At 36.6% G+C, this 26,374-nt stretch overlaps 1 protein-coding gene across 2 annotated transcripts in view; it reads right to left on the bottom strand.

The window, feature by feature from the left end:
• The window catches only part of trappc9 (trafficking protein particle complex subunit 9), a 224,263-nt gene that overhangs the window by 49,549 nt on the left and 148,340 nt on the right, over nt 1-26,374 (bottom strand). For both annotated transcript variants that reach the window (XM_058753279.1, XM_058753280.1), the window contains 2 exons: nt 18,853-19,005; nt 14,552-14,643 (listed from right to left, as the gene is read on the bottom strand). In XM_058753279.1, coding sequence (XP_058609262.1) covers nt 14,552-14,643; nt 18,853-19,005 — 245 coding nt within the window. The remainder of the gene's footprint in view (nt 1-14,551; nt 14,644-18,852; nt 19,006-26,374) is intronic.

Genomic DNA, 26,374 nt, shown 5'->3' with positions numbered 1-26,374 from the left:
CCGAACAGCTGATCTTACACGCCTCCCACCAGTCACTGATATCAGAACCGCTGATCGATCCAGCCGTCCAACCATTAACAACGAGAGAGAGCGAGAACAGAGCAGATAATAGACCCCCGGGTGCAGACAGGTGGATTTAATTATGCTACGTAATCAATGTGGGGCGATATTTCAGCCGCTCAGAGTGATCAACGACCGTCTCGTACGATCACATGGTAACAGCCGATCACTACCCTCTTCCAGCTGACTTGCATGCCTGCAGCAGTCTTCAATAACTGATTCATAAACAAGCAAATCAAATGATCAAATCTAACTATTGTTGGTGGAAGCATTCTGAAAATACAGCTCAACCTGTTCCTACATCAAATAAGAACTGCCTGAGCGTGTGTGTGTGTGTGTCTCCGCTGGAGTAGAGTGACTCCCGCTGAGGTAACAGGTATTATCTAATGAGGCCAATTACTCTCATTCAATCTCTGATTAACTAAATATCACTTACTCACAGTAGCTGAGTCGAGCTCCACGAAGTCTAGAGAACTGAAAAGCAGATATGCAATGAGCATTTCAGTCTATACTGATAGCTGATATTTTTATGGTTTTAACTAGGGCTGTCGATTTAGCTTAACAGTTACTAAATTAAATTTAAATTAATCATGTCCTACAACAAGAAATGCATCTTTTAACTTAATTTTAAAATAAAATAAAAATCTAAAATGCTGACTGCTTAAATAATTATTATTAAATGTATTTATTTATTTATAATTTCTGTATATAATAATAATAATAATTACTATTATTATTATTATTAGTAGTAGTAGTAGTAGTAGTATTCTCATTATTATTATTATATAATTTCTTTATATAATAATTTCTTTATTATTATATTAATATTACAACAACAACAATAATAATAATAATAATTATTATTATTATATAAAATTATATATAAAGTATTATTATTATTATTATTATTATTATTATAAAATGCATTTCTCTTTATATCTATTTTATTTTATTTAATGCCATATCAGCAGCAATATTTTAGGCTATATTTATGTAAAACTCAAATTAACACTCAAATAAAAGATAATTATATACAATAATTATATAAAACAATATGTTCTTACAACATTTTGTTTTAAAATGTAGCAATTAAATAAGTTCTTTCATTCTGATATTTGATAGAAAATCTATGTATAAAATATTATTATTATTATTATGTATTGTTACAGTAAAACTATAACAATAATAACAATATATTTAATAAAACCATTATTATTATTAACAACAACAACAACAACAACAACAATAATAATAATAATAAATGGTTTTAATAAATATATTGTTATTATTGTTATAGTTTTTACTACTACTACTACTAATACTAATAAGTAATCATTTTAATAATTAAAAATCATTAATATCAAACACTGATAAAAATAAATAACCAAAACAAAAAAGAGTATCAGTTATAAAAAAGCAATATTAGTCAATATTAACTCTCCTTAATAAGCTGTTCAAAACAATTTACTATCGACAGCAATAGCGATGCTAGCATTAGAAACTGAATGCTTCTGCAGCAATAGTTCATCATGCTTTCTCATGAGAAAGTGGGACAGAGAGTGATTTAAAGATGCCTCTAATAAGTGCAACCGCACAGAGAATGAAAGCGCGGCTGTGAAAGGCAGTGGGAGGTTGGTAAGAGTTTTTCAAGAGGCCGCTCTTCCAGCGTCAGATGCCCAGGCTGACAGATGGTAGCGCGGCCTGGCTCTAGCGCACTCACTGGGGAAAGTCATGTGTACGTGGCCCTCACAGCCCGATCCACAACCGCAACTTTCACTCTGGCTCTACAACTTCCAGCTGGTGGCCTTAATGCCACCCCTGTCCCAGAATTCCCTCTTCTGCTGACTCGACAGCCATGCTAATGAACATCTCCCTGATTCTCGAAGTTAGTTTTCACCAACTCTAATTATGCCTGGAAAGTGTCACTGGAAAAACGCTATAAAAAACATATTTATCCACCAGTGCTGGCTATTTTCAGCTTTTGTGCGAGTGGGTTGATCATTAGCTTGCCATGCTAAGGCGTTGAAGATGTGACTATGATGTCTCCGTGCTGGAGAGCGTGCCCTGCTGAGATGCATAAATCAAAGAGGAGGGGGGGGGGAGCGTCTGGAGCCGCCCGTCACTTTGACGGATGGGTGCTGTGGGCGGAGCCCAGACTGATTTATCTGCTTGTTTTCCTGCACTGTTTCCCAGGCAGTGTCCATCAGAACAGAGCGAGAGCAAAGTAGCTGAAGGACTATTTCTGGAGCCGTTCTGTCGCCTCGGAGTGTGATTTACAGATGAACCTCTGATACAGCAGCGGCAGAGGGCTGGATGTGTTAAGCACATGTTGATGAGGTGTCCTAACCCCGGAAAGACGCTCACACCGCTGTCTGCAGACAAAGAGACAGTGCTAGTGTTTAAAAGAGTCGTCTTGTGTCAGAAAAACTTTGCGTAAAGTCATTTGGGTCATAATTCTTACAGCTTTGTCGCAGCATTTTAATGCACAGAAAACCAGCATCCATTCAAGAATCCTTGCAGTCGTTATGCATATGGCATATATGATTCACTCTTCTATATCGAGGCTAAACACGTCAGAAAAAAAACACACGTCAGAGAAAAGAAACACCAGAAACAATGACTCAGAAAGGATAATTCACAGTTAACGTGAACATCATTTTTTTCAGGTTTGTTTCTGTATCATGCTGATGGCAAGGCCTGATGCAAATTTTAATCATTTATAATTCATAGGTTCTGTTTCAAAACATATTAAGCTGCCTTGCTGCCAACATAGGCAGCATATAATCATTATGGAAATTTATAGGGGAGTAATTTAAACAATGTACATAGACAGCTTTCCATTCCACATCAATGCTCTTCTTTCCATTTATAAAATAATCCTGAGAAAATATGTATCGTAATTTTGACAAAAATATTAAGGAGCACAAATGTTTTCAACACTGGTATTAATCATAAGATTTTTTTTAGATAATTTTTTGCAATGCACTCTGGGATGCTGCCTTTGAACGTCCTTAAAGTACTGCCTAGGCAGCACGCTAGGCAATAAAGAGCTGAAACAATGGATGCGACATGATGAAATATCAAATATCTATCAGAAATTATGGCCAACAGGTGGATTAATCATATAAAGTCGTGATTTAATTCACTTTGCAAAATGAATAAAATTGCATGCACAGCTATAGTTCAGGTGATTTATGTTTTATACATGAGTTTTCATAATTCGTACAGAGCTGTTTAAATAATTTATGACGCACGTTTCATAAATACGCTGCGCACGAGGCTGATGATGTCATAATACTGAATCATAACACAAGGGACAAAATCCGCTGAGATTATGAATCAGATTCAACTCGCAAAACAAATACAACGTTTGAATCAATCTTAGTCTGCTCGACTTTCACAAGTTGGTATATAAGTGTGTTTCTCTCATTCTCTGTATCTTCCTCTCGCTCTCTAAACCTCGTATTAAAACGCTTTGTTTTTTCTCTCGCATTCTAAATGAAACAGCCTCTCCATTGATTTCCTAGGAGGAAACAACAGTCTCCCCTGAGGCTGCTTTTTCATCCTTAAAAGACAAATTACCTGACATTTCTAAACTTAACACAGTTGTGTGTGCGGTTACAGGCCTCTGGTATCGTTCTTATTTGTTTAAGCCTTAATGTGCTTTGTAAGTGTGTATGTTCTAATGTGTGTGTCCTCAACAGACCCTCGAAAAAGAACGCTCTGAACTTATTCTGATTACTGCATGTTCATTCATTCATTCAATTTATTCAGGTATTATTCTGAATATAATGTAGAATTATTCTAAAATTCAAAAGTCCACCCAGATCATTCACTGCAACTAAACTGTAAAATGGCTCATTTAAAAACCATTAGCTCATTAACACATGACCTGCCCACATTCATATATTCAAAAGTCAGCAACCTGAATGCTACTATGCAAATTCTGGCCAATCATAACAGGGCTCATTTACATACATACGTCTTAAAGGCTTTAGTGTGCAGCAAACATAGATTGAATTGGTTTATTTCTCTGTCAGGTTTAAATGCCAGGGAAGATTTGCTTGTTTGACCTCTGATCTGTGTGATTAGTGGACACCGACACATCCCAACAGCGTTCTCGAGAGATCCAGGTCCTAAATGCGAACCCTTTCTCACTGTAAACACAAGCGCAGCTGTGGGCCTCACAGTCGGAGTACTGTAAACAGTAAAATGCCCGCCTGGAGGAGGTTTAACATCCATTTGTTTGGATCTGTAATAACTGTAAAGCTTTTAAAGTACCGTTTGCACAGATCAATAGTATCATCACTGGAGCCTGCCACATACTTAAGGCCATGATTGTACTGTTTAAAGCTGTTAGTGAGGTGGAGAGAGATTGATGATACCTTGTCTGAGCATCAGACGGCACACCCACGGACCGCCCACTGACTGTCTCATAAACGCAGAGCACAACAGTGAACGCCCAGATTTTCAGCAGCCTTAGCGCCAAAACTTTCACCAATTCATTTTCTCCACAGGGATTTTAAACACGTTTTCAATACTTTTATGGAATATACAAAAACAAACAATTCTTATTAAAAAAACTAAAAATGAGGTAAAAAAATCTAATAGAAATATAGAAAAAAATTCTGCAGATTACTACATAATAATTATTATATAATGATGGATGGATGTATGGATGTATGGATATAATATAAAAAAGGAGTTCATAAAAATACAGCCTAATGTACTGCGTTAATGTGATGGACTTTTGCTGTATTGATTTTACAAGCGATTCTGAATTATTGCTGCAATTATGTAGCTGAAGGAAATGACTGCATGTTTGGGTTTATGGTTACAAAAGATTTCTATTTTGAATAAATGCTATTCTTTTAACTTCTTATTCATAAAAGAATCCTGAAAAAAATAATAATAATTGCAGCTTCCAAAAAAAAAAAATTTAAATACAAAGCAACGCAACTGTCTCTAGCATTGATAATAAATCAGCATATAAGAAGGATCATGTGACACTGAGGAAAATTCAGCTTTGCATGACAGGAATAAATTACAATACAATACATTCAAATAGAAAACTGATATTTTAAATTGCAATAATATTTCACAATTTTACTGCACACACACACACACACTTGAAGGTTGCTGTACAATAAATTAAGCAATGTCAGTCACATTATTATTATTATTTTTTTTTTTTTATTGAAAAAGCTGGTCTACCAGACACCAGAGTTTGTTTAACCGTTTATTATTACCATACTTGAGTTATTAACATAACTAAGAAACCAACCTAAAATATACTAGGTTTCAAAGTAAACTTCACACTTCTTTGAATGCAAGAGTCAAACACATAATAATGGGCATGATTGTTCACGTGGATTAGAAAAGGACTGAGAGCGCACATACTGACAGGAAGAGTATCAGGACCACAAGGCAAATGTCAGGTGTGTTTATACGCATGTGTAAAATAGGTGAACATGCTTGACCGGCCACTGGAGCCCTTCTGATGTCAGAGGTGCCGCCCAGTGGGAGAGAGAGAATGCGTCTGATTGGTGCTGACAGCTGTCCGTCACTCACAGGGTGCAGGGTTAATGCAGGAGAAGAGCAGGGAGGAGGGAAAGTTAAGTGCTCCACGGTGAGTCTGACTGTTGCTATGTGACAGCAAGAGCTCATTTCAGCTTTTCAGCAAGTGCTGAATCTTATTTTTAGAAAGACGACACACACACACACACACACTCTCTCTCTCACACTGCATGTCATTACATACAACTATTTCTCTCTCTGCCTCTGTATTCAAAGTGGCAGAACCACAGACTACACACGCCATCATGAGGTACTGGACATATTCATTTATATACCTGTGCATGAGCTAATACATCTTCTTTAAAGCATTTCTGATATAATTTCTCAATTATTAAACTGTGTGCATAACTCATTCTGCACAAACAACCACACAGAAACAGCCTGGTAACTCTAGCAACTGCAAAACAAAATGCTAAAAAAAAAAAAAACCTGAACACCCCAGCACTCATAGCAACACACACAACACTCTGGCAACTGCAAAGCAACACAGTCAAAACCTAAAACCCACCCATAACAGTTTAAGATTGTGGTTGTGACTTTCACAGTCACAGAAGTGTGTGTGTTTGTTTAGCTTGTGTGTCATTAAGTGAGTGGGTGACTCTGCAGGGGGAGATCCATTTAGAGTCTCCTTACAGAGTCAGCACACGCTGCTTAATCAATGCTGTCATTTACATACCACAGCAGAAACACTGCCATCCACTCTCCAACAGCGTGTGTGCACGCAGATATTTGTTCAGGATTTATTCTGTAGTCAAGACAAGAACCATGGGCTTCTTGATATTTGAAGATTTTTCTGAAATCTAGCTAGATAAAATAATAGAGAATGACACAACGACAGATAGATAGATGAATGTTGTTTCTGGCCTATTCAGACCATACCAAATAATAGCAAACGTCTCCATGTTCTCTTCTATACACTCTACTGTCAACTCTTATTCTCACCGTTGGGATGGATACATTTTGTCCTGCTCCTATGTTCAGAGGAATGTTCTTTAGCCTCTTAGTTAGCAGCAGCACCACTGGCCCTGCTCCGCTCCGCTTCCCCAGCGTCCTGCCGTCTGAGTAAACGCTCATCTTTCCATTTGATGGAAGCCCTTCATTCCAGATGTGTACAGATGATGGCTCTTCACTCCAGCTATGGAAATTAAATTACATTGCCTCTTCCATCTTTCAGTCTCCTGTGTTTCCAAGCCCTCTCTATCTTATTGGTGGATTCTTTTCACATGAACAAGATTTATATGATTAAACAGCCCATATCTCCACTAAGCAAATTTGACTATCAGTCTTCCTAGCACTTCCTCATGAAATATTCACCTTAAGTTACTTAGCAGAAATCACAGCTAAGCGTATTGCTTTAAAAAAAAGCACAGAGGACGGAGGTCTCAGACACTCCTTTGCTCTGATTGAGTGTCCTGTCCTGTTTTAAGTGGCATGGCTAATTGCGTTGAAAACAAATTTGAGAATCGCCAGCTGGGTTCACATTCTCCTGTCAGTCATTTGGTAAGATTATTACGATGACAATAATTATTTTATGCCCATACTCGCCCTCTTTTCTCTCCTCTGCCACATCATTCCATCTTTGTTCTCTCACCCAGACTCATCCTTTCTGGTTTTGTTGGATATAAAGGGTCGTTCTGGTTTTTGGAACCAGACTCATTGTTTGTCTCTGGTAGTTTGCTTAGGCGGTTAGGGTATCTTCGTCAAAAATAATGGAGGAATAAGAGATAAGAGAAATGAGAGTCGGAAAACTCTCTGTAGAAGCTTGTAAAGTCTGACAAGACACAAAAACCTCACCACAGCTCAACCATTAATCGCTTGTGTTGTTCTATTTTTGTCCAAAAGACCTCAGCTCAAAGAAGCAGCCCAGAGCAGCTCTGTTTCTACAACAGCTGTTTTTTAAACATCAAAACAGAATTCACACAGAAACTTGTTGTGCCTCTGTTGTTGTGAACATTTTAAGATGTCCCTGTTCATGCATTTCTAACACAACGTAAAAAGGTCTCAACACTGACTGCATCTCAATTTGTACTCTATCCATCCTATACAATTTACTTTTACTACTTGCATACCATCCTATATTTTTCAATAATTGCATTTGCTAAGATCAAATTCTAAAAAAAAATTACATATATTTTAGAGCATTACTAGAACAATGACTTTTCCAAACCTGGAAATCAAAATTATTTATAATTTATCTTCTCACTGCAGACAAAAAAAACAAACAAAAAAAAACTAAATAATAATAATAATAATAATACAAATATAATTAATAAAATACAAACAAAACAATCAAATAAAATACAACTAATTAATCTAAAATAAAATAGATAACTAAAATATAATAATAATAAAATAAAATAAAGAGGCGGAGGAATAGGAGAAGAACTCTAGGATGGGTATTAGTTGACTAAATTCTGTGTTGTTCTTCCATTACGTTGGTTGCCTTCTGGTTTAGAAGCTCTAATCACCACCTGCTGAGAGCAAATAAGACAGTGAGGCCTCCGCAGCGTAATTATCATGTACGTACGTCTGCGCAGACGACCTAATGATTTCACACACCAGTGAGCAGAAACCCTTTCACTCAAAAGACCTGCTGACCACACTAACACAGACGTGCAATACGACTCTATTGATGTCTGCTACACACGGGGCACAGTCAAACAATGGGAGTGCACAATTGGACAGGGACCTATTGTTACAACACAATGGATGAAGGATTGCAGAGATGCTGACTGGATGAGACGTCACTGTTGTTGATTATCAGACAGAGAAATGCAATAACAGCTTTCCATTTAAAAACATCAGAAAGGAACTAGCTGTACCAAATAAGCTACTTTTTCTAATCCTACAGCTCAAAAGAGTTTGTTTAGGAATTGTACAGCGTGACAAAGATGTGATAATTCTGTGCCACGCCAACACAATAGAACTACAAGGATCAAATACGCCTGTATTGTGTTGAGCCAGATTAGCTGTTCCCCTCAAGTACACACACATTTAATGTGTTTCACTAGCATTTATTAACATTATAAAGCGTACACAAAGTTGCTGGTAGCATCTAATTTATGTCAAAACCATAGCAGAATGCAGTCTTAATGCAGTACTGCAGTCAGATATAAATACCATGGAGAAAAAAAAAAAAAAACTTTCTTATTTGCGAAAAAGATGTAGATTTAAATGTGAACATCATTAATCCTTGACTGCATACCCTGACCTTTATTAAGAAAGAAAGAAAGAAGCACATCAACCAATGAAACGCATGACAGGTCACATATCAGCCAATGAAATGCAGGACGGGTCACACACCAGCTAATGAAACACAGGATGTAGCACACAGAAACCAATGAAATGCAGGATGGTGCACATAGCAACCAATGACATGTAAGACAGGTCACACAGCAGCCAATGAAATGCAGGACACAGCACATAGCAACCAATGAAACGCAAGGCAGGCCACACAGCAGCCAATGAAATGCAGGATTGTGTACATAGCAACCAATGAAACGCAAGACAGGTAACACAGCAGCCAATGAAACGTAGGATGCAGCACATAGCAACCAATGAAATGCAAGACAGGGAATGAGCTACACAAAAACGTGGGTAATAATAATAAGGCATACTGTGTTTATGGACCTTTTTAGCATATTAAATATTAAATTTATCATCAATGTCAAAATATTTTGTTCAAGTGGAAATCTGAGGCCCTGCATTTATTCACCACTTCTAATCACCATTTTGCCTTCACTAATTCATTTTAAATGGTCCTGCAGTGTGAACTCGAATATTTAAAGGTGCAAATATTCCATCTAGATAATCAATTAGTATGAGCTTATAAAATATGATGCATAAAATAATTAGCAAAACGCTGCTCAAAAGAGTGTCATAAAATATTTAGTGTCAACTACCCAAATACAGAGCAGCCAATGACCTCTAGGATAGAGCCCATGAGTGTCAATCTGCTGATTTCTGAGGAACTGTGTAACAAACAAGCATCCAAACACTTACAGGTACAGACTCACACGCTCAGAGGCACAAATCAGCGGCTGAAATGGACGGTGCCGCGCAAATGAACAGAACCGTCTGAATCCTGTCTGGTTCCCATGACAACGCAGAATGCCGCAGAGTACCTGTCTTTACCTACAGCAAATAGATTCAAGTACGGAAATGAATAAAACACTAGATTACAGCTCTAACACACTAATCGACACTCTCGCTGTGCTGATGAGATTCCAAAAGTATTCGACACTAAAGGCATCAAGCTTTTACAAAGCATTAAACATCCTGAAGCTCGCTGATTAAAGTGTTTCAGGGCTTTTTTTAGTGGCTCTTTGCAAATAATACATGCTCTTACTTCACAATGCAATCAAACACTCTTGATTTAACAAATAATTACGATAATCTATCCATCCACCCATCTAAAAGCTTGAGGTCCTGTTCCTCATTGCTTTCTGCCTCTATCCTATTTAATAAAGACAGAAAAGACCAAAAATAAAATAATAAAAATAAATAATAATGAATAAATAAATATTATTTAATACAAAAACAATAAAGTACAATATCTATTATAGTTAATCGTAAACAATTGGATCCAAGGCCTAAAACCACTGGTAAAAATTTCTTTTTTTTTTTTTCACTTTTGTAATTTGTAATACTTTTCATTATCAATTATAATATATAAGGAGTTGAGAAATTGTTTTGGGACTAAATAAATAAATAGAGTGAGAGACCAATTTGAGTAAAAAGTAAAATAAAACAAAATACAATTTTGTTTTTAAATATGATGATGAAATGTTTTTTTTTTGTTTTTTTTTTAAGCATTTATCTGTCAGGAACAATAGACTATGGATTGTTATTATCATCTCTGTTACATCAGTGTGATTATACAGCTGTGATGACTGATTATCAGGACTATGATTTATAAATGCAGTTATAACAAGACTGTCTGATCTGAGTTCAGAGGGGTTGAGAGTTAAATAAATGAAAGAATTAGAGAATCATAACCACATGAGCCACAGCCAAGTCCTAGAAATAGCAGGCTTTAAAAGTTTGACAAAGTTTTTGTCTTTACTTTTTAATAATCCACCATCTAAAACGCATTGACCCGGTGAAGGTCTCCTCATAATATATGTCAATTTAAGACAAGCGACATATCAGCCTTCAGAGCAGATTCATTTAGTTCAAACAGCACTGTGGAGTTTTTAACCGCAGAAGAACTACAGCAGCTCTCAGCAGATCTCAATGTATATGAGAGTATCTGGACTGGAAGACAAGCAGGTGCAGAAAGAGCCGTCAGACGTTCTGAAGCTCAGATTGGCTTTTAATCAAGAGTCCTGCAGTTTTCACATCTCTGATAAATGCATGAGAGAGGGACTTCTGATAGGTCCATTAAAGCATTAAAGAGCGCTGACCGCATTTAATAGCTAAATAAATGCCGCTGATGATGGGAACGAATTTTAATGGCTCTTCTGCTGCTCTTGTGTGTTTGAACGTCTCTGATATTACTGTATGTGTGTGTGCAGGGTTCAGAAATAACACTCAATAAAAACCAAATGCAAGTAAAAACTGGCTTTAACCTTTATATAAACTGCAATATAATGCATGGTTTAAATTGTGTTTAGTAACAAGTTTTGCTTAAAAATAAATAAATAAATAAATCCATGTCAATCCTACAGTACCTGTACATTTAAGGTGCAAAACTGAATCTCTTTGTAATGGGTCCGGTGACCATCTAGTATAAGATGCTGTGAGTCACAAGAACCTGCACCGTGTGTCAAAAATACAGCTATTAGGGAAGATCTGATAAATTATTATTTTACAAATATATTTTTTTAAATGTTTCGTTTATATATACAGCTGTATCTAAAGGCCTAAAACCACTGGTAAAAATGCCATTTTTAAAATTAAATTTTGTAATACTTTTCATTATAATATATAAGGAGAGGAGAAATAGTTTTGAGGCAAAATAACTAACTAAAAAAAAAAAAAAAAAAAAAAAGGGAATACAATGTGAGTAAAAAGTTGAATAAAAAAAAAAACAAATTACAATATATACAGTATGGAGTGGAGTAAAAAAAAAAAATAAATAAAAAAAATTACTGCTAAAAAAAATAAAAATAAAAGAGAGACCAATTTGAGTGAAAGGTGGAATGAATGAATGAATGAATGAATGATAGGGAGGGAGATAAGTAGAACTCTAGAAATTAAATAAATAAAATAAATAAACAAAGCTGAAAAAAAAAACATAAAATATAATATTGTCTTAGTATTTTGTTTGTCTGCTTTTGCTATAATGAACAAAACCTGATCACACTCTCCAGCATTATTTGAGGATAATCCAAAGAGCATCAACATCCTAAAACTTTCTATTCATTTTCAGATTTAAATTTAATTTTGAATCAAAGGCATCAAATGTGGACTCATACAGCATATACAGCACAAAATACTGGCCATTAAGACATTTTTATGGCTGATAAATTCTCTCAATTTATCCACTATTGGCAGGTGAAACAAAACATTAAATCACACTGATACCCAACATAACAGGCCTGCCGTAATGACAGATAAATAAGACACTAGTGCTCTGACAGCCTCTTGTACGTAAGCGTAACACTGATAAAGGCAGAAGAGACGATCACCGTGTGCTATGAAACATGTTTCATGTCACGGTCTGGTCATCTCAGATGAGTCCTCCAACATTTATGAGCTCATAAATATGCATTAATGTTATGCAGGTCTGCAGGCTTGAATAAACATGATTGTGTGATGTGTTGTGAATGGCTGCTGACCCCCAGACAACGAGAAGAAAAGTGAAGAGGCACGACTGCAGATCAAGAAGCAGAGAGGGTCCTTACAGATAAATATAGACACAAGTTTGAGCTTTGATCTCTGAGTGCCATCGAGAGACAGACAGAGAAAGAGCGGGTTACATCACACATACTGTCAACAGACGAACCTACAGATGATCCAGGCCAAGATACGCCGCTCCAACTCTCACACAACTCCCATGATTCTTTGCAGAGAATCCACAGAGTGATCACACACACACACACTTTTCACTTTCCAATCTAACTGTACCAAGAACCAGTATTGTAGAGTTTTTAAAACAGCTCAAACTGCAAAACATCTAGATAAAAACTTTGACATTATGACCTTAATAGCACACAATATAGCAAATTTGCACTTCTGTACTTGTTAAAAAAAGAGAAAAAAAAATTATGTGATATATACACTGCTGTTCAAAAGTTTGGGATCAGTAAGATTGTTTTTTAATGGAGTTTCTTATGCTCATCCAAGGCTGTATTTATTTGAACAAAAATACAGAAAAAACAGCAATATTGTGAAATTAACATTTTTCCTGTTTCCTATTTTAATATACTTTAAAATATAACTTATTTCTGTGATGCAGCACTGAATTGTCATCTGCCATTACTCCAGTCTTCAGGGTCACATGATCATTCAGAAATCATTCTAATATACTAATTTATTATCAGTGTTGGAACCGTTGTGCTGCTTATTTTTTTATTTTTTTGAACCCATTTTCTTTGATGAATAAAAAGTTAAAAGAACAGCACTTATTCAAAATAGAAATCTTTACTATCACTTTTATCCATTGAACACATCCTTGCTGAATGAAAGTATAGTTAAAATTTCTTTAAAAAAAGAAAGAAAGAAAAAATGTACTAACCCCAAACTTTTGAATAGTAGTGTATAATGTAACACAATTCTTTTTATTTTGAATAAATATGGCCCTTTTTACCTTTTTTATTTGTGACCCTGGATGACAAAACCAGTCATAAGTGTCAATTTTTCGAAATTGAGATTTATACATCATCTGAAAGCTGAATAAATAAGGATAGGATAGTATAGCATAATTGTTAGGATATTAGGATAGGATAATATTTGGCTGAGATACAACTATTCGAAAATCTGGAATCTGAGGGTGCAAGAAAATCAAAATACTGAGAAAATCACCTTTAAAGTTGTCTAAATTAAGTTCTTAGCTATGCATATTACTGATCAAAAATTAAGTTTTGATATATTTACAGTAGGAAATTCACTAAATATCTTCATGGAACATGATCTTTACTTAATATACTAATTATTTTTGGCATAAAATAAAAATGGATAATTTTGACCCATACAACGTATTTTTGGCTATTGCTGCAAATATACCCCAGCAACTTAAGACTGGTTTTGTGGTCAAAGGTCACATTTATCAAAGAATCTGGAAAAAAAGTATCACGGGCCTCAAAAATTGTTTGTATAAATATACACCATTTCACTTATTCTAATTATTTTTCATACGTATATACATACATATAATACACCTTTTATTTCTTTCGTTCTTTCTTTTACTCTATCTATTTTATTTTTTACCAAATTAGGTAAGGCACAAATGTGTTCCCTACTGAGGTTACTGCCCCGGTGACAAGCTGAAGTACCTTTCTTACTGTGTTTCATGTGACAACTGCCTGATATGAATTTTATTTGTTATATATTAAAACAGGTTGTGACCATGACATCAAATTAGTTTGTGATGGCATAAAAACTGCATTAAATTACACTAAAATATGTTCTCAAAAGTAGTTTTTTGGTGGAAAAGTGGAAAGGGGTCATTCACATATATGGCTTCAAACATTTTAAAAAGAAAGCAGCTCTAATGAAAACTGTAAAACATGTCCATCTAATGCATGCCTGCATAGACCAACAATTATAAAACAGCACAAAAACCTTGTCCTGCACGAATGGCCTCCAACACATGGTGAGGGACATTTCTCCTTGATTACAAATGCAAATAAGAAACATGAACAGAGACCAGTACTACATCCACCGCTGGAGACAAATAACCTCTGAGTGTGAATATATTTGAATATCTGTATTCATGAAGCCAGGGATGGAGAGAGGAGAGTGTTCTTACCCCACTGTAGAGGAGCCAGCTGCAGATGTTCTAGTATGAGCTGGTTGAGGACGCCCTCCACGCTGGCCTCCCCGTGACGCTGAAGGGACGAGTGCACATTTGGTCAAGGAAAACGTGGCCTATCGGCATCACCCAAAACTATACTGAAAACCGATGCACATTTGATCAGAACGTCCTATGATTCTCTACCCTACTGACCCTTTATCATGTTTTTCCGAATTCTTCAGAACAATAATGCCACTTTGTGTTTTCTGTGTTAAATTAGCCAAGCAGCATGCATGGAGACGATGAGCGTGTAGACAGAGGTGAAATATTTGCACACAGCGACACTAATAACAGCGCTGAGAACAAAAGCTCATTACGTAACAGCAGTGATGCTATCAGAAGCCTGTAATGATGCTGAGCGCTGCACTGCGCTGACTCTGAGAGATGGCCTTCTTCTCAACTGAACCATGTAAGTGTACGCTGGGATCTGGTAGAGAGGAAGATATTTCTATTGCCAGATATGGACATCAATAATAATAAAAACTAATCGACTAATCAAAAGGAATAGTTGCTCAAAAACGAAAATTTACTCACCCTTTGGCTATTCAAGGAGTGCATGATGTTGTTTTTTCATAAGTACAGATTTGGAGAAATATAGCATTTCATCATTTGCTCTCCAATGGATCCTTTGCAGTGAATGGGTGCCATCAGAATGAGAGTCCAAACAGCTGATAAAAACATCACAATAATCCACACCGTTCCAGTCCATCAATTAATGTCTTGTGAAGCAAAAAAAAAAAAAAAAAATCCATCATTAAGACGTCCTAATATTGCCTTCTCCAGTGAAAAAGTCATTTGGTCTGAATCAGGAGAGAAATATGCACAGATCAAGCACTGTTTACAAGCAAAAATGGTTCTAAACAATTACAATGGTGGATTTGGATGTGAGAGGACAACAAGGGATGGACTTTTTCACTGGAGGAAGCCTAATTATGGATTATGAACTGATACTTTAGTCAGAAACTATAGTTTACAGTTAAAAGCCTTAAAGATGGTAATAAATAAGGATGTTATTGATGGACTGTAGTCGTGGACTATCGTGATGTTTTTTTTAAAGATTTATTTTTGGCTTTATTATGATAGGACAGATCAGAGCTGACAGGAAGTGAAGTGGGAGCAAGAGACGGGAGTGGGATCAGGAAAGGTCTTCGAGAAAGGATTCGAACTCGGGACGCCCGTAGCGCAACGGCGCTGTACGTAGGTGTGCTCCCCACAAGGCTATAGATGCAAACAATTTATTGTGATGTTTTTATCAGCTGTTTGGCTCTCATTCTGACGGCACCCATTCACCGCAGAGGATCCACTGGTAAGCAAGTGATGTAATGCTACATTTTTGTTCAGATGAAGGAACAAACACATCTAAGTCTTGGATGGCCTGAGGGAGACAAATAAAAGGATTCACATGACACGAACGCTAGTAAGTGACCTCACGTTTCAGTAATTATTGACAGACTCTGCAGAGACATCTCTCTTTATAATATATCCAGTGTGGTCACACACAGATTTGTGTTTGTGTTTATGGTTGGTTGACTGGAATGATGGCATCTCTGACCCGCAGGCTCTGTATGAACTTGGGCAGGCCGGCTCTGAACACAAACCTCATCTGTTCCCATCTTTCTCTTCATATCATTGTGATTTTACCCGTCCAAGAACGCCTATGTTTCTACACATCCAATCAGCCATGCTGATGCCATGCACATCACCGATCGGGACTGTATCTCTTGATTATTTATTATTTTAGGTGTTTATTATTTTGTAAGTGTCATTGAGCCTCCGCAGTGGCAAGCGACTCGTGAAGAGAACAAGTGCTTATGATCATGGGGGCGTTTAAACGCTATTAAAATGAGGGACGTTCAGAGCTCGTGTCAGGGTGTCAGTCTCCTGAAATAAACAGGAGATGATGAACGCCACTGGATGATGCGTAAGAAACCTGAGCGCCTAATTGGCCGCTGGGATTTTGGCAGTTTGGTGCCATAACTACACTATAGATTTCTAAGGATTTCAGCATAAAGCAAATTATAAATATTAAAGGCAAATCTGAGCCCTAAACTACATTACATTTACATAACATTATTTTTTTTCAGTTGAGGACATCTTCATATGTGCCCAAAGGGAGGTTCTGTCAGATTCACTTCTTAGGACAAATTTGTCCTGAAACTACAGCTAAGTACATGTACTGTGCACACATGCACAAGCACCATAAGTTTGAGCCATATGTCAGTGCATCAAGCTCAGTGTAAACGTGTCTCCTCCAGTATGTCCAGCTGTTAGAAGCAGATGCTGTCAGACGGTCATCCTCACAGCTGGGACAAACGTAACATCCGTAACACATTACATCACCTACATACTCCAAAGCCAAAGCTCCAACAATGCAGAACTGCAAAAAACTACCATCTGATTCACAAAACAGACAGCCATGGCTAAAACCTGATTGGATGAGCCTACAGTTAAGGCACTAATAATGCCTAACCAAGGTGAATTCAACACAGACTGACATGTCTTATTGTTCATTATAAAACTGAAAGTTTTAAGTTTAAACAAACAACAATTTAAAACCATTTTTTTCTGTATGAACTATGACAAAATAAAATAAAATGGTCATAAAACACGTAAATAAAATAATATAAAAGAGTAAAATAAAATTATATATTTTTTTTCTTTCACTTTTTAAAATAATCATCCCACAGTTAGGCTAATGAACTTACAATATATAGCCAAATAACTGTTTGAAAAGGCTTCTATTTATTTATTTATTATTAATTTGCTATTAAAATTGTATGTTTAATCATAATTATAATTATATTATTTAATTATTAAATATCTGTATAGTTTATAATACTTTGCTTCCACTATGCAAGGGTATTCTAGAGAGTTTCTAGGTAAAATAAAATAAAATCAGACTATGTTTAGGCTAATGAAATATACAGATAACTGTTTATTATAGTCTGTACAGTACATTTAATTCTGTAAACGTCTGTATAATTTATCATTGTTGAAGACACCATTTTTGACCTAGTTTGGAATATGTATTGTAAAAACTACTAAAAAGAAAAGTAACTAAATATTATATATTATGCATAAGACACTGTAATCATTTTACAGTAAAAAAATCAACATGCCAGGCAAGACCAAACCAGGCTCATTGGAAATACGTGTTTCAAGTGGTATTTCTGCAGCACTGATATTACGCACTTTATTGCACGTTTCGCAGCAGTTTCAAAGTGAAATGTGACCCTGGACCACAAAACCAGTCTCAAGTGTCAATTTTTCGAAATTGAGATTGATACAACATCTGAAAGCTGAATAAATAAGCTTTCCATTGATGTATGGTTTGTTAGGATCGGACAATAAAAATGAAAATCTGGAATCTGAGGGTGCAAAAAAAAATCGAAATATTGAGAAAATCGCTTTAAAGTTGTCCAAATGAAGTTATTAGCAATGCATATTACCAATCAAAAATGAAGTTTTTATACATTTATGGTAAGAAATTTACAAAATATCTTCATGGAACATGATCTTTACTTAATATGCTAATGATTTTTGGCATAAAAGAAAAATTGATCATTTTGACCCATACAATGTATTTTTGGCTATTGCTACAAATATACCCCAACAACTTAAGACTGGTTTTGTGGTCCAGGGTCACAAATGTCCAGTGAGTGGCGTTAAAATGTGTGTTCAATATGTGACCCTGACAAGTTTTTAGTATGCTGGTACAGATTGCTGCGTTGTTTCAGGCATGTATTGCAGCGGTTCAGAATTCAAATGTCTGGTGAGTGTCGGTAAAAGCTAACCTACTGAGTTAGAAAGCCCAAACACGTATGAAGCTGTATGTGTGACGCTAGCATTTAAAATAATCAATTTTCAAATGTCGCAGCATGTAAAATTGTTTAAAACACAATATTGTGCAAAATTAGGCTCTCTTAATCAAACCTCTGGCGCTGTAAATCATACTAAACAAAAGTTGTCAGAGTTTTACTGCCTCTAGTGTTCATTTCAATTGGAAACTGCAACGATTCATATGAATAGGTACTTTTTTGTGTTTTGCAGAAATGAGCCTGTGTTGGGCAAGACTGTGTATTTCAGTGATTTTACCATGATTAAGGTATTGTCTTAATTTAACCCCTTAAAAAAACGCTTCTTTTTATTAAGTTGAGTTACTCAAATTACTCTGGTGTTCTCAGTTTCCCTGTAGTGTCAAGAAGAAAGAGTTAGGGATAGTGTTATCAGGACAGCTGGCTTTAGTAAAGGATATGATGGTCCAGTGGATGTCCAGCGTGCTGTTGATGAGTCCTCCCTGGACCTGCTGTCTCTTCTCTTCCTGCTGGCGTACTGTAGCCAGTCGCAGTGCATCATGGTCCATCACAGGCATGCTGTCAAAATCAAACTTATCCACCTGAATTGCCATCCTGCACAAACACAGAAGCACACAAAGGTCAAGTTTGCGGTCATTCAGATCCACAGGAAATGTCCATTTGTTTCACAGAGGATGACATGCTCAGAAATAAATCCGTCGAACATCAGATTTCGTTTGTATACACAATGTTCACAAACCGACAACAAAATCCATCATCATAAAAGGCTTGTCAGAAACGGTACACAAAAAATGCCAAGGACATGTGCACAAGCTCACAAAACCACTTCAGGCTCATAGAAACGGCAATAATATATCCTTGACATTTCCATGTTCTGCGTTATCAGCGAGCTGAGAGAAAGACAAAGCGGGAGAGACAGAAAGAGTGATAGAGGGATGGATTAATGAAGGAGATAAGACCCTCTGGGGGGCTGTTGGTAGACACTCTCATGCCTGGAGTCGGATCGCAGCATCTCTAGAGAAGAGAAAATCTACAGATACCAGACTGAAAATATGCTGCATGCGATGTAAGCTGTGACCTCACAAAAGAGCACGACATCAGTCATTTAGCGTGTGGCGTGGAAATGATAAAGATGACAGTTAGAATGCAACAGATACACTACGGTTTTACATATTATTGAAGAACACACGAGAGGTGCTCACATGTGCAAAACTCAACAGCATTCTAGGGAGTTCCAGAGGGTTGCTAGAGTGACTGATAAAGGCTTCTGGGTGGTTTGTTAACAGAGGCCACATTAATGTCTATAGCTATATTAAAAAAATAAATAAACCTAAAAAACAAAAACAAATAAGCAAACACACACACACATATATATATATATATATATACACATATATACAGTGCTGCTGGAAAGTTTGTGATCCCTTTAGAATTTTCTATATTTCTGCATAAATATGACCCAAAACAACATCAGATTTTCACACAAGTCCTGAAAGTAGACAAAGAGAACCCAAATCAAACAAATGAGACAAAAATATTATTTTCTTTGTCATTTATTTATTCAGGAAAATGATCCAATATTGCATATCTGTGAGTGGCAAAAGTATGTGAATCTCTTGGATTAGCAGTTCATTTAAAGGTGAAATTAGAGTCCATCTGTGCAGAGGTGTTTTCAGTCAGTGCAATGACTATCAAATATCAGTACGTGACCTGTTTTATTCAAAGAACAGTGTAGAACCTGGTCGCACAGAACACACACATATAATCTTAGCTCAGAACATTCCAAGGAACTTCTCTTCCATCATCGACTCATAAAATGAACAAATGACCAACACAACACCACAATTCTCTGACTAGCGTCCGGCCATACTCTCCTTATCACCTCGAGAGACTCGTAAACCATGATAAGTTTGAGGATGAAATGACCGCGCTACAAAGAACTACTTCTTTGGAGAGGTTCCAGAACCAGAGAGTTCGCGATACTGTGACCCAGCTTACCATAAACTACGCTTCTGATAAACAAAAAGCGACTGACTTACAGCTTCGTCTGAGCTAAGAAGATCACCAGAGCCACACAACGTGATACTCCTAATGACCTCAAGACCTCAGCTTTGGTCTCCAGCCTTCCAAAGGAATGCGCTCTTTTTCTCTCCTTCTGCAAAAGAGCACCCAAACTTTTATGGACTTTGCCTAAAGGACAATCAAGAAAAGACTGCTGCTATTAAAGCAATATACTCAAGAGACAATATATACATGAATGTGGTATTTTATGTTTTTTTATCTTGCTGTTATTAGAACTTAGGATATTTTAATCTATGACTTAACCTGTTTAGTAGGTAAAAGTATAGGTATTTGATATGACAAATACCTCATGTGTGGTATTGAATTAAATCTTATTTTTATTGCAATAATGTGATAAGGATGAATGTTGACTTTTAGCATCATAAGGCAAGATTGTAACACTTTATAGAAATCTGCTAGGATGTTTCCTCCATGTGACATATTTATTAGCAGATAATGTATGCACGAAAAGGAGCCGTGCTGGGCGGGGATCCGCCCTACAGAGACAATGTGATTGGACCAAACAGTGAATAGGATGGGCTCACATCAGTCCGATAAAACAGACACCCAGCTTTGGAAAAGCGGCGGAAGAAAAAAACTGAGCTGGAAAAACTTGGCTGCTTGGAAACTTTGGTCTCGCCTCACCCGCCTACAGACTTAACATCTAGCTGATCATCTCAAAGGACACTCTGTCCACGTCTGACCAAAGAAACTTGCAAAGCCTGCAGCGTAAGAACTTCAAAGCCTTGCCATTCGCGCGCTGCCAGGAAGCCATCCAATCGTAGAGGATTCCCCGAGTGACATCACGCGACCACGACACATCAGCGCGAAAGTCTGGGATTCCCTCAAGAAGAACAGCCTACAACTCAACTCAAAACAAGTAAACAAACAAACAAACAAACAAACAATCTCTATTTGCTGAGCTGATTTGAATGAATCTTTAAAAGGTAACGATAGTCGAGTCTTCTGTTTGTGACGTCTTCAGGTCGTCTTTATTCTCAGGAAAGAGAATAGCCTTAAACTTTCTTCAAACTGCTTTCATCTTGCCAGAACGTGTGTATGTGTGTGTATGTGTTTTGTTAGTATTGTATCCTAGAATAGCAAATAAACTCTCGTTTCATTTATAATGAATGGTCTGGTGCCGTGATTTTCAAATTTGAAATTATTTGCCAAAGATCGTGTTACCTGTTGCTCAAAATTTCCCAACGAATTTTGTATTATTATCGTGGCCACGAGATAAACAGAATTGCTAAAATATACTGGTTTAATGCTCGCTGGCTCGAGTCGTTAAGAAAGTATAAATTATACGTTTTGATTAATACCAATTAATCAGATCCAGCGAATCTCTATGATTCGATTTCCTAAAGCTAAAATTAAGAATAAAAGCTTAAATGAAGAGCTAAATTCCTTATAACAGGGATCTATCAAAGTCTGATCATGTTTGTGGAAGTGAATCATGCCACGAACAAAGGAGATTACCGAGGACCTCAGAAAAAGAGTTGATGTTGCTCATCAGAAAGGTTACAAAACCATCTCTAAAGAGTTTGGACTCCACAAATCCACAGTCAGACAGATTGTGTACAAATGGAGGAAATTCAAGACCACCGTTACCTTCCCGAGAAGTGGTTGACCAACAAAGATCACTCCAAAGCAGAATGTGTAGTAGTCTGCGAGGTTGCAAAAGTTCCCAGAGTAACTTCTAAGCAACTAAAGGCCTTTCTCACAATGGCTAATGTTAATGTTCATGAGCTCACCACTGAGCAACCATGGTGTGTATGGCAGAGTTGCAAGAAGAAAGCCACTGTTTTTTCATAAAGTAAATTGCTTGCTAAAGATCACGTGGACAAGCCAGAGGACTATTGGAGAAAGGTTTAATGGATGGATGAAACCAAAATAGAACTTATTGGTTTAAATGAGAAGCTATTATGTTCGGAGAAAAGAACACACTGCATTCCAGCTTAAGAATCTTATCCCATCTGTGAAACAGCCTGCCATCGTTGATGGAACAATGAATTCTGAATTATAGCAGCAAATTCTAAAGGAAAACATCAGGACATCTATTTAAGAACAGAGTCTCAAGAGAACGTGGGTCATGCAGCAAGACAACAACCCCAAGCACACAAGTCATTCTACCAAAGAATGGTTAAAGAAGAACAAAGTTAATGTTTTGGAACGGCTGAGTCAAAGTCCAGACCTTAATCCAATTAAAATGTTGTGGAAGGACCTAAGCAAGCAGTTCATAGGAGCAAACCCACCAACATCGCAGAGTTTAAGTGGTTCTGCACTAAGGAATGGGCTAAAACTCCTACATGTTATTGTGCAGGACTGATCAGCATTTAGAAGGAACTTTACCTTCAGTTACTGCAGCAAAATCTGGTCACACCAGATACTGAAAGCAAAGATTCACATACTTTTGTCACACTGGATCATTTTCCTGAATAAATAAATGACAAAGAACATATTTTTCTCTCACTTGTTTGATTCAGTTCTCTTTGTCTACTTTCAGGACTTATATGAAAATTTTATGATGTTTTGGGTCATATTTATGCAGAAATATAGAAAATTCTAAAGGTTTCACAAACTTTCAAGTAGCACTATATATATATATATATATATATATATATATATATATATATATATATATATATATATATATATACACATAGTCAATAAATTCACTTTTTAATAAAAGTACATTAATTTCATTTTAATGCCATATGCTGAGGACAAATAAAATACATCAAAATTTAGTCTGGATGGATGGATGGAAGGAAGGATAGAAAAATAATAAATACAAAAACATAGAAGATAGAAAATTAATTAAATATATAAGGATGGATAACATAAAATAAATAAATATAATGATAGATTAAACGATAAAGAAAAATAAAATAAAATAATTACAGTTTAGTTTGGATGGATGGAACCATAGATAAAATAAATACATAAAATTTAGAAGGATAGATAAAATAAATTAAATAGAAGGATAAATGGAAGGATAAATAAAATAAAATAAAATAAAATAATTACAATTTAGTTTGAATGGATGGGTAAAATAAAATAAACATAAAATAATAGATGGATGGATGGAACGAAAAGAAAAAGAAAAAGAAACAAAAAACAAAAAGCAAATTAAAAATAAAATAATTACAATTTAGTTTGGATGGATGGACAGACAGATCATGTTCATGCCATGCGTTTAGGAGAAAAAAAAGAAATGGACTTTATTGACTGATACTTTCTTCTCTGAGCACATTATTGAGGCATGTGACTTGTGAATATAGATTTTGTAAAACTACAAGAGTAAAGGCCATTGCACACTGAGTCCGAAATTGTTGCACGTTAAAAAATAAATACGACCTCAATCACATTCAGTGGCGGTTTTTGGCATGGGCGAACCGGGCAGCCGCCCGAGGCGGCATTTTTTCATGACACGTGGGGGGCGGCACAAGCACTTGAAAAAAAATACAATAATAATAATCTGCGCCGCTAAGCGGTTTTCTATTATCTATCATATAATATTGGCAAATTGGCACCCCTGTTGGCTGAGAAGGTGCCGTGCACAGAAGCTGTGTGAGAAGTGGAAAGGGGCGCGGACAGTTCACCTCTCCCAAATGGAGCGGACAAGGAGGGAGGGGAGGGGAGGGGGGAGGATCCACTTAGTGGACTAAAGTCAGTCACACCTTGACTTTCTTCCAAATAACGCACATTTCATTCATAATATTAAAACGCAGGCCTATAATTTGCACGTTTTTGCTTTTTCTGAATTGTGTGAAATGGCTAATAAAAATAGGTAATACAAAACGATTATGTGGAGGTGAATTGGTTTAGTCTTGACTTCTGGTCGTGAGTGACAGTGTTGTGGGTGCCAAATAAACACAGCGATGGAGAGAAAAAGGTCAAAGATTTAAGTTCTGATAACTTATACTGTTTTGTGCAGAATCGTGTTTTTCAAATGTTCTGTTGAAGGATTTGTACAACTGAAAAATATAAGCTTGTTTTACACTTATATTGTTATAATAAAACATGGCTGTGTGCGCAAAATTGTGTTTTTTTTCTCTCTCGGATGGGGGGGGGGGGCCCCCAGAGGGGGTCTCGCCCGGAGAGTAAATCAATATAGAACCGCCACTGATCACATTTACACACTCATTTCACACATTTCCGCATCCGTAGGATGCATATTGATAGAGAAAGGATGACAAATACGAAAAAACTGAAAAATGCATGCGAAAATTTGGGACTCAGTGTGCAATGGCCTTAATAGTGAAGCTTGGCTGAGCAAACAGCGCTAATGGAGAAATCTGACTGCACACACATCCTTCCTTCATTCATTCATCCAGTCCACATAAGACAACAGGCCTAGATCCCTGCAGACACTGATACATAATTCATCACACACACATTAAGGAAAACACAAACGGCCTGTGGCGTTCTGGCCGGCGTGCAGAACAGAATAATTATTTCCTGCTCTTCTTGAGGCTGGACTCCTGACACTGAAGCGTCAGATAGCAGCAGATGAAACACAGCATCAGTGAAGCTCCATCTCCTCTACTGCTTCCTCTAAACTCTCCAGCTTCCTCGCCTTCCTTTGTTTGTTTATATGTTTGTTTGTCACTTTGACATTATTTCGTTTATCCTTGTCATTCTTTAGGTTTATTTTAGTTGCCTGTTCTTTTACAGTTTCATTATTTTGTTCTGCCAGTGTTTTATTCATTCACTGGTTTGCTTTCATTTTGTCAGTTTTATCCTCCAGATCTGTTTCGTTTCATTTGTTTGTTCTTTTGTTTGCTTTGCCATTTATTTCAGTTAATTCTTTCATTCTACCATCTGAGAGTTTGGTTACCTGTTTTTATTTCTTTTCTTTTGTGCTTCTTGTCTTTCTATCTTCTTATTTTTTATTCCTTCCATTCTTCAGTCCTTAATTTTGTTCATCGTTTCTTCCTTTCTTTCATCTATCTACCTTACTTTCTTTTCGTTCTTCCTTCTTTTGCCCAACCTTCCTTGCTTTCCTTTTTGATTCTACCTTTGTTTTTCATTCTACCTTCCTTTCTTGTTTTGTCCTTCCTTCCTCCATTATTTTCTTCTGTCCTTCCATAATTCTAACTTCCTTCCTTTTTCTGCTCTACCTTCCTTCCTTTTTAGTTCTTCATTTCTTCCATCCTTTTCTCTGTTCTTCCTTCCTTTATTCCTCATTCTGTTCTACCTTCATTCCTTCTTTTTATATATTCCTTCCTCTGTACTTCTACCTTCCATCTGTCCTTTGTTGTTGTTCTTTTCATCATTCCTCTTTCTGTTCTACCTTCCATCCTTCCTCTTTCCCATCTTCCTTCTGCTCTTCCTTCCTACCATTATTCCTTCCTCTCTGTTCTCTTCTTATATTCCTTTTAGTTCTTCATTCCTTCCTTTTCTTTCTTTCTTTCTTTCCCTTTTAGTCCCCTCCTCTCCATTTAATGCAGTCAGTCATGATGTTTAGTCAGCTGATGTTTATGAGATGAGAGGTTAATGTCAGTGAAGAGGCTGCAGGTGTCTTGAGCTTGACACTGATGGACGTGTCAGTAAATGTGATCTGATTTGCGTGTAAACTGATCCTGTAAAACAGCACACAGGTGAAAGGAGACGCTGAGACATGATGGACTGATAAATACAACATCTGAGATGCGATCTGCAATGTGGAATCTCATAAGAGAACTCACTCAAACTCCAAACAAAGATGTCTCACCGCTAAACATGAGCAACGCTCAGAAAAACTCACAGAAATGAGAAGAGAGGGAAAAATCCATCTCTACAGAGATGCCCAGAGTAATGAACCCAACCGCAGAGAGATTTGAGATGTGAGGCTCATCTCACAACAGAGAACGAGAAAGACAGAAAGATCTTCTTATAGACACTCCACTGAGAAAAC

Source organism: Onychostoma macrolepis, chromosome 19 (genome assembly GCF_012432095.1).
Source record: "Onychostoma macrolepis isolate SWU-2019 chromosome 19, ASM1243209v1, whole genome shotgun sequence".
Lineage (NCBI taxonomy): Eukaryota > Metazoa > Chordata > Actinopteri > Cypriniformes > Cyprinidae > Onychostoma > Onychostoma macrolepis.
This window is presented reverse-complemented; position numbering and strand designations above follow the sequence as displayed.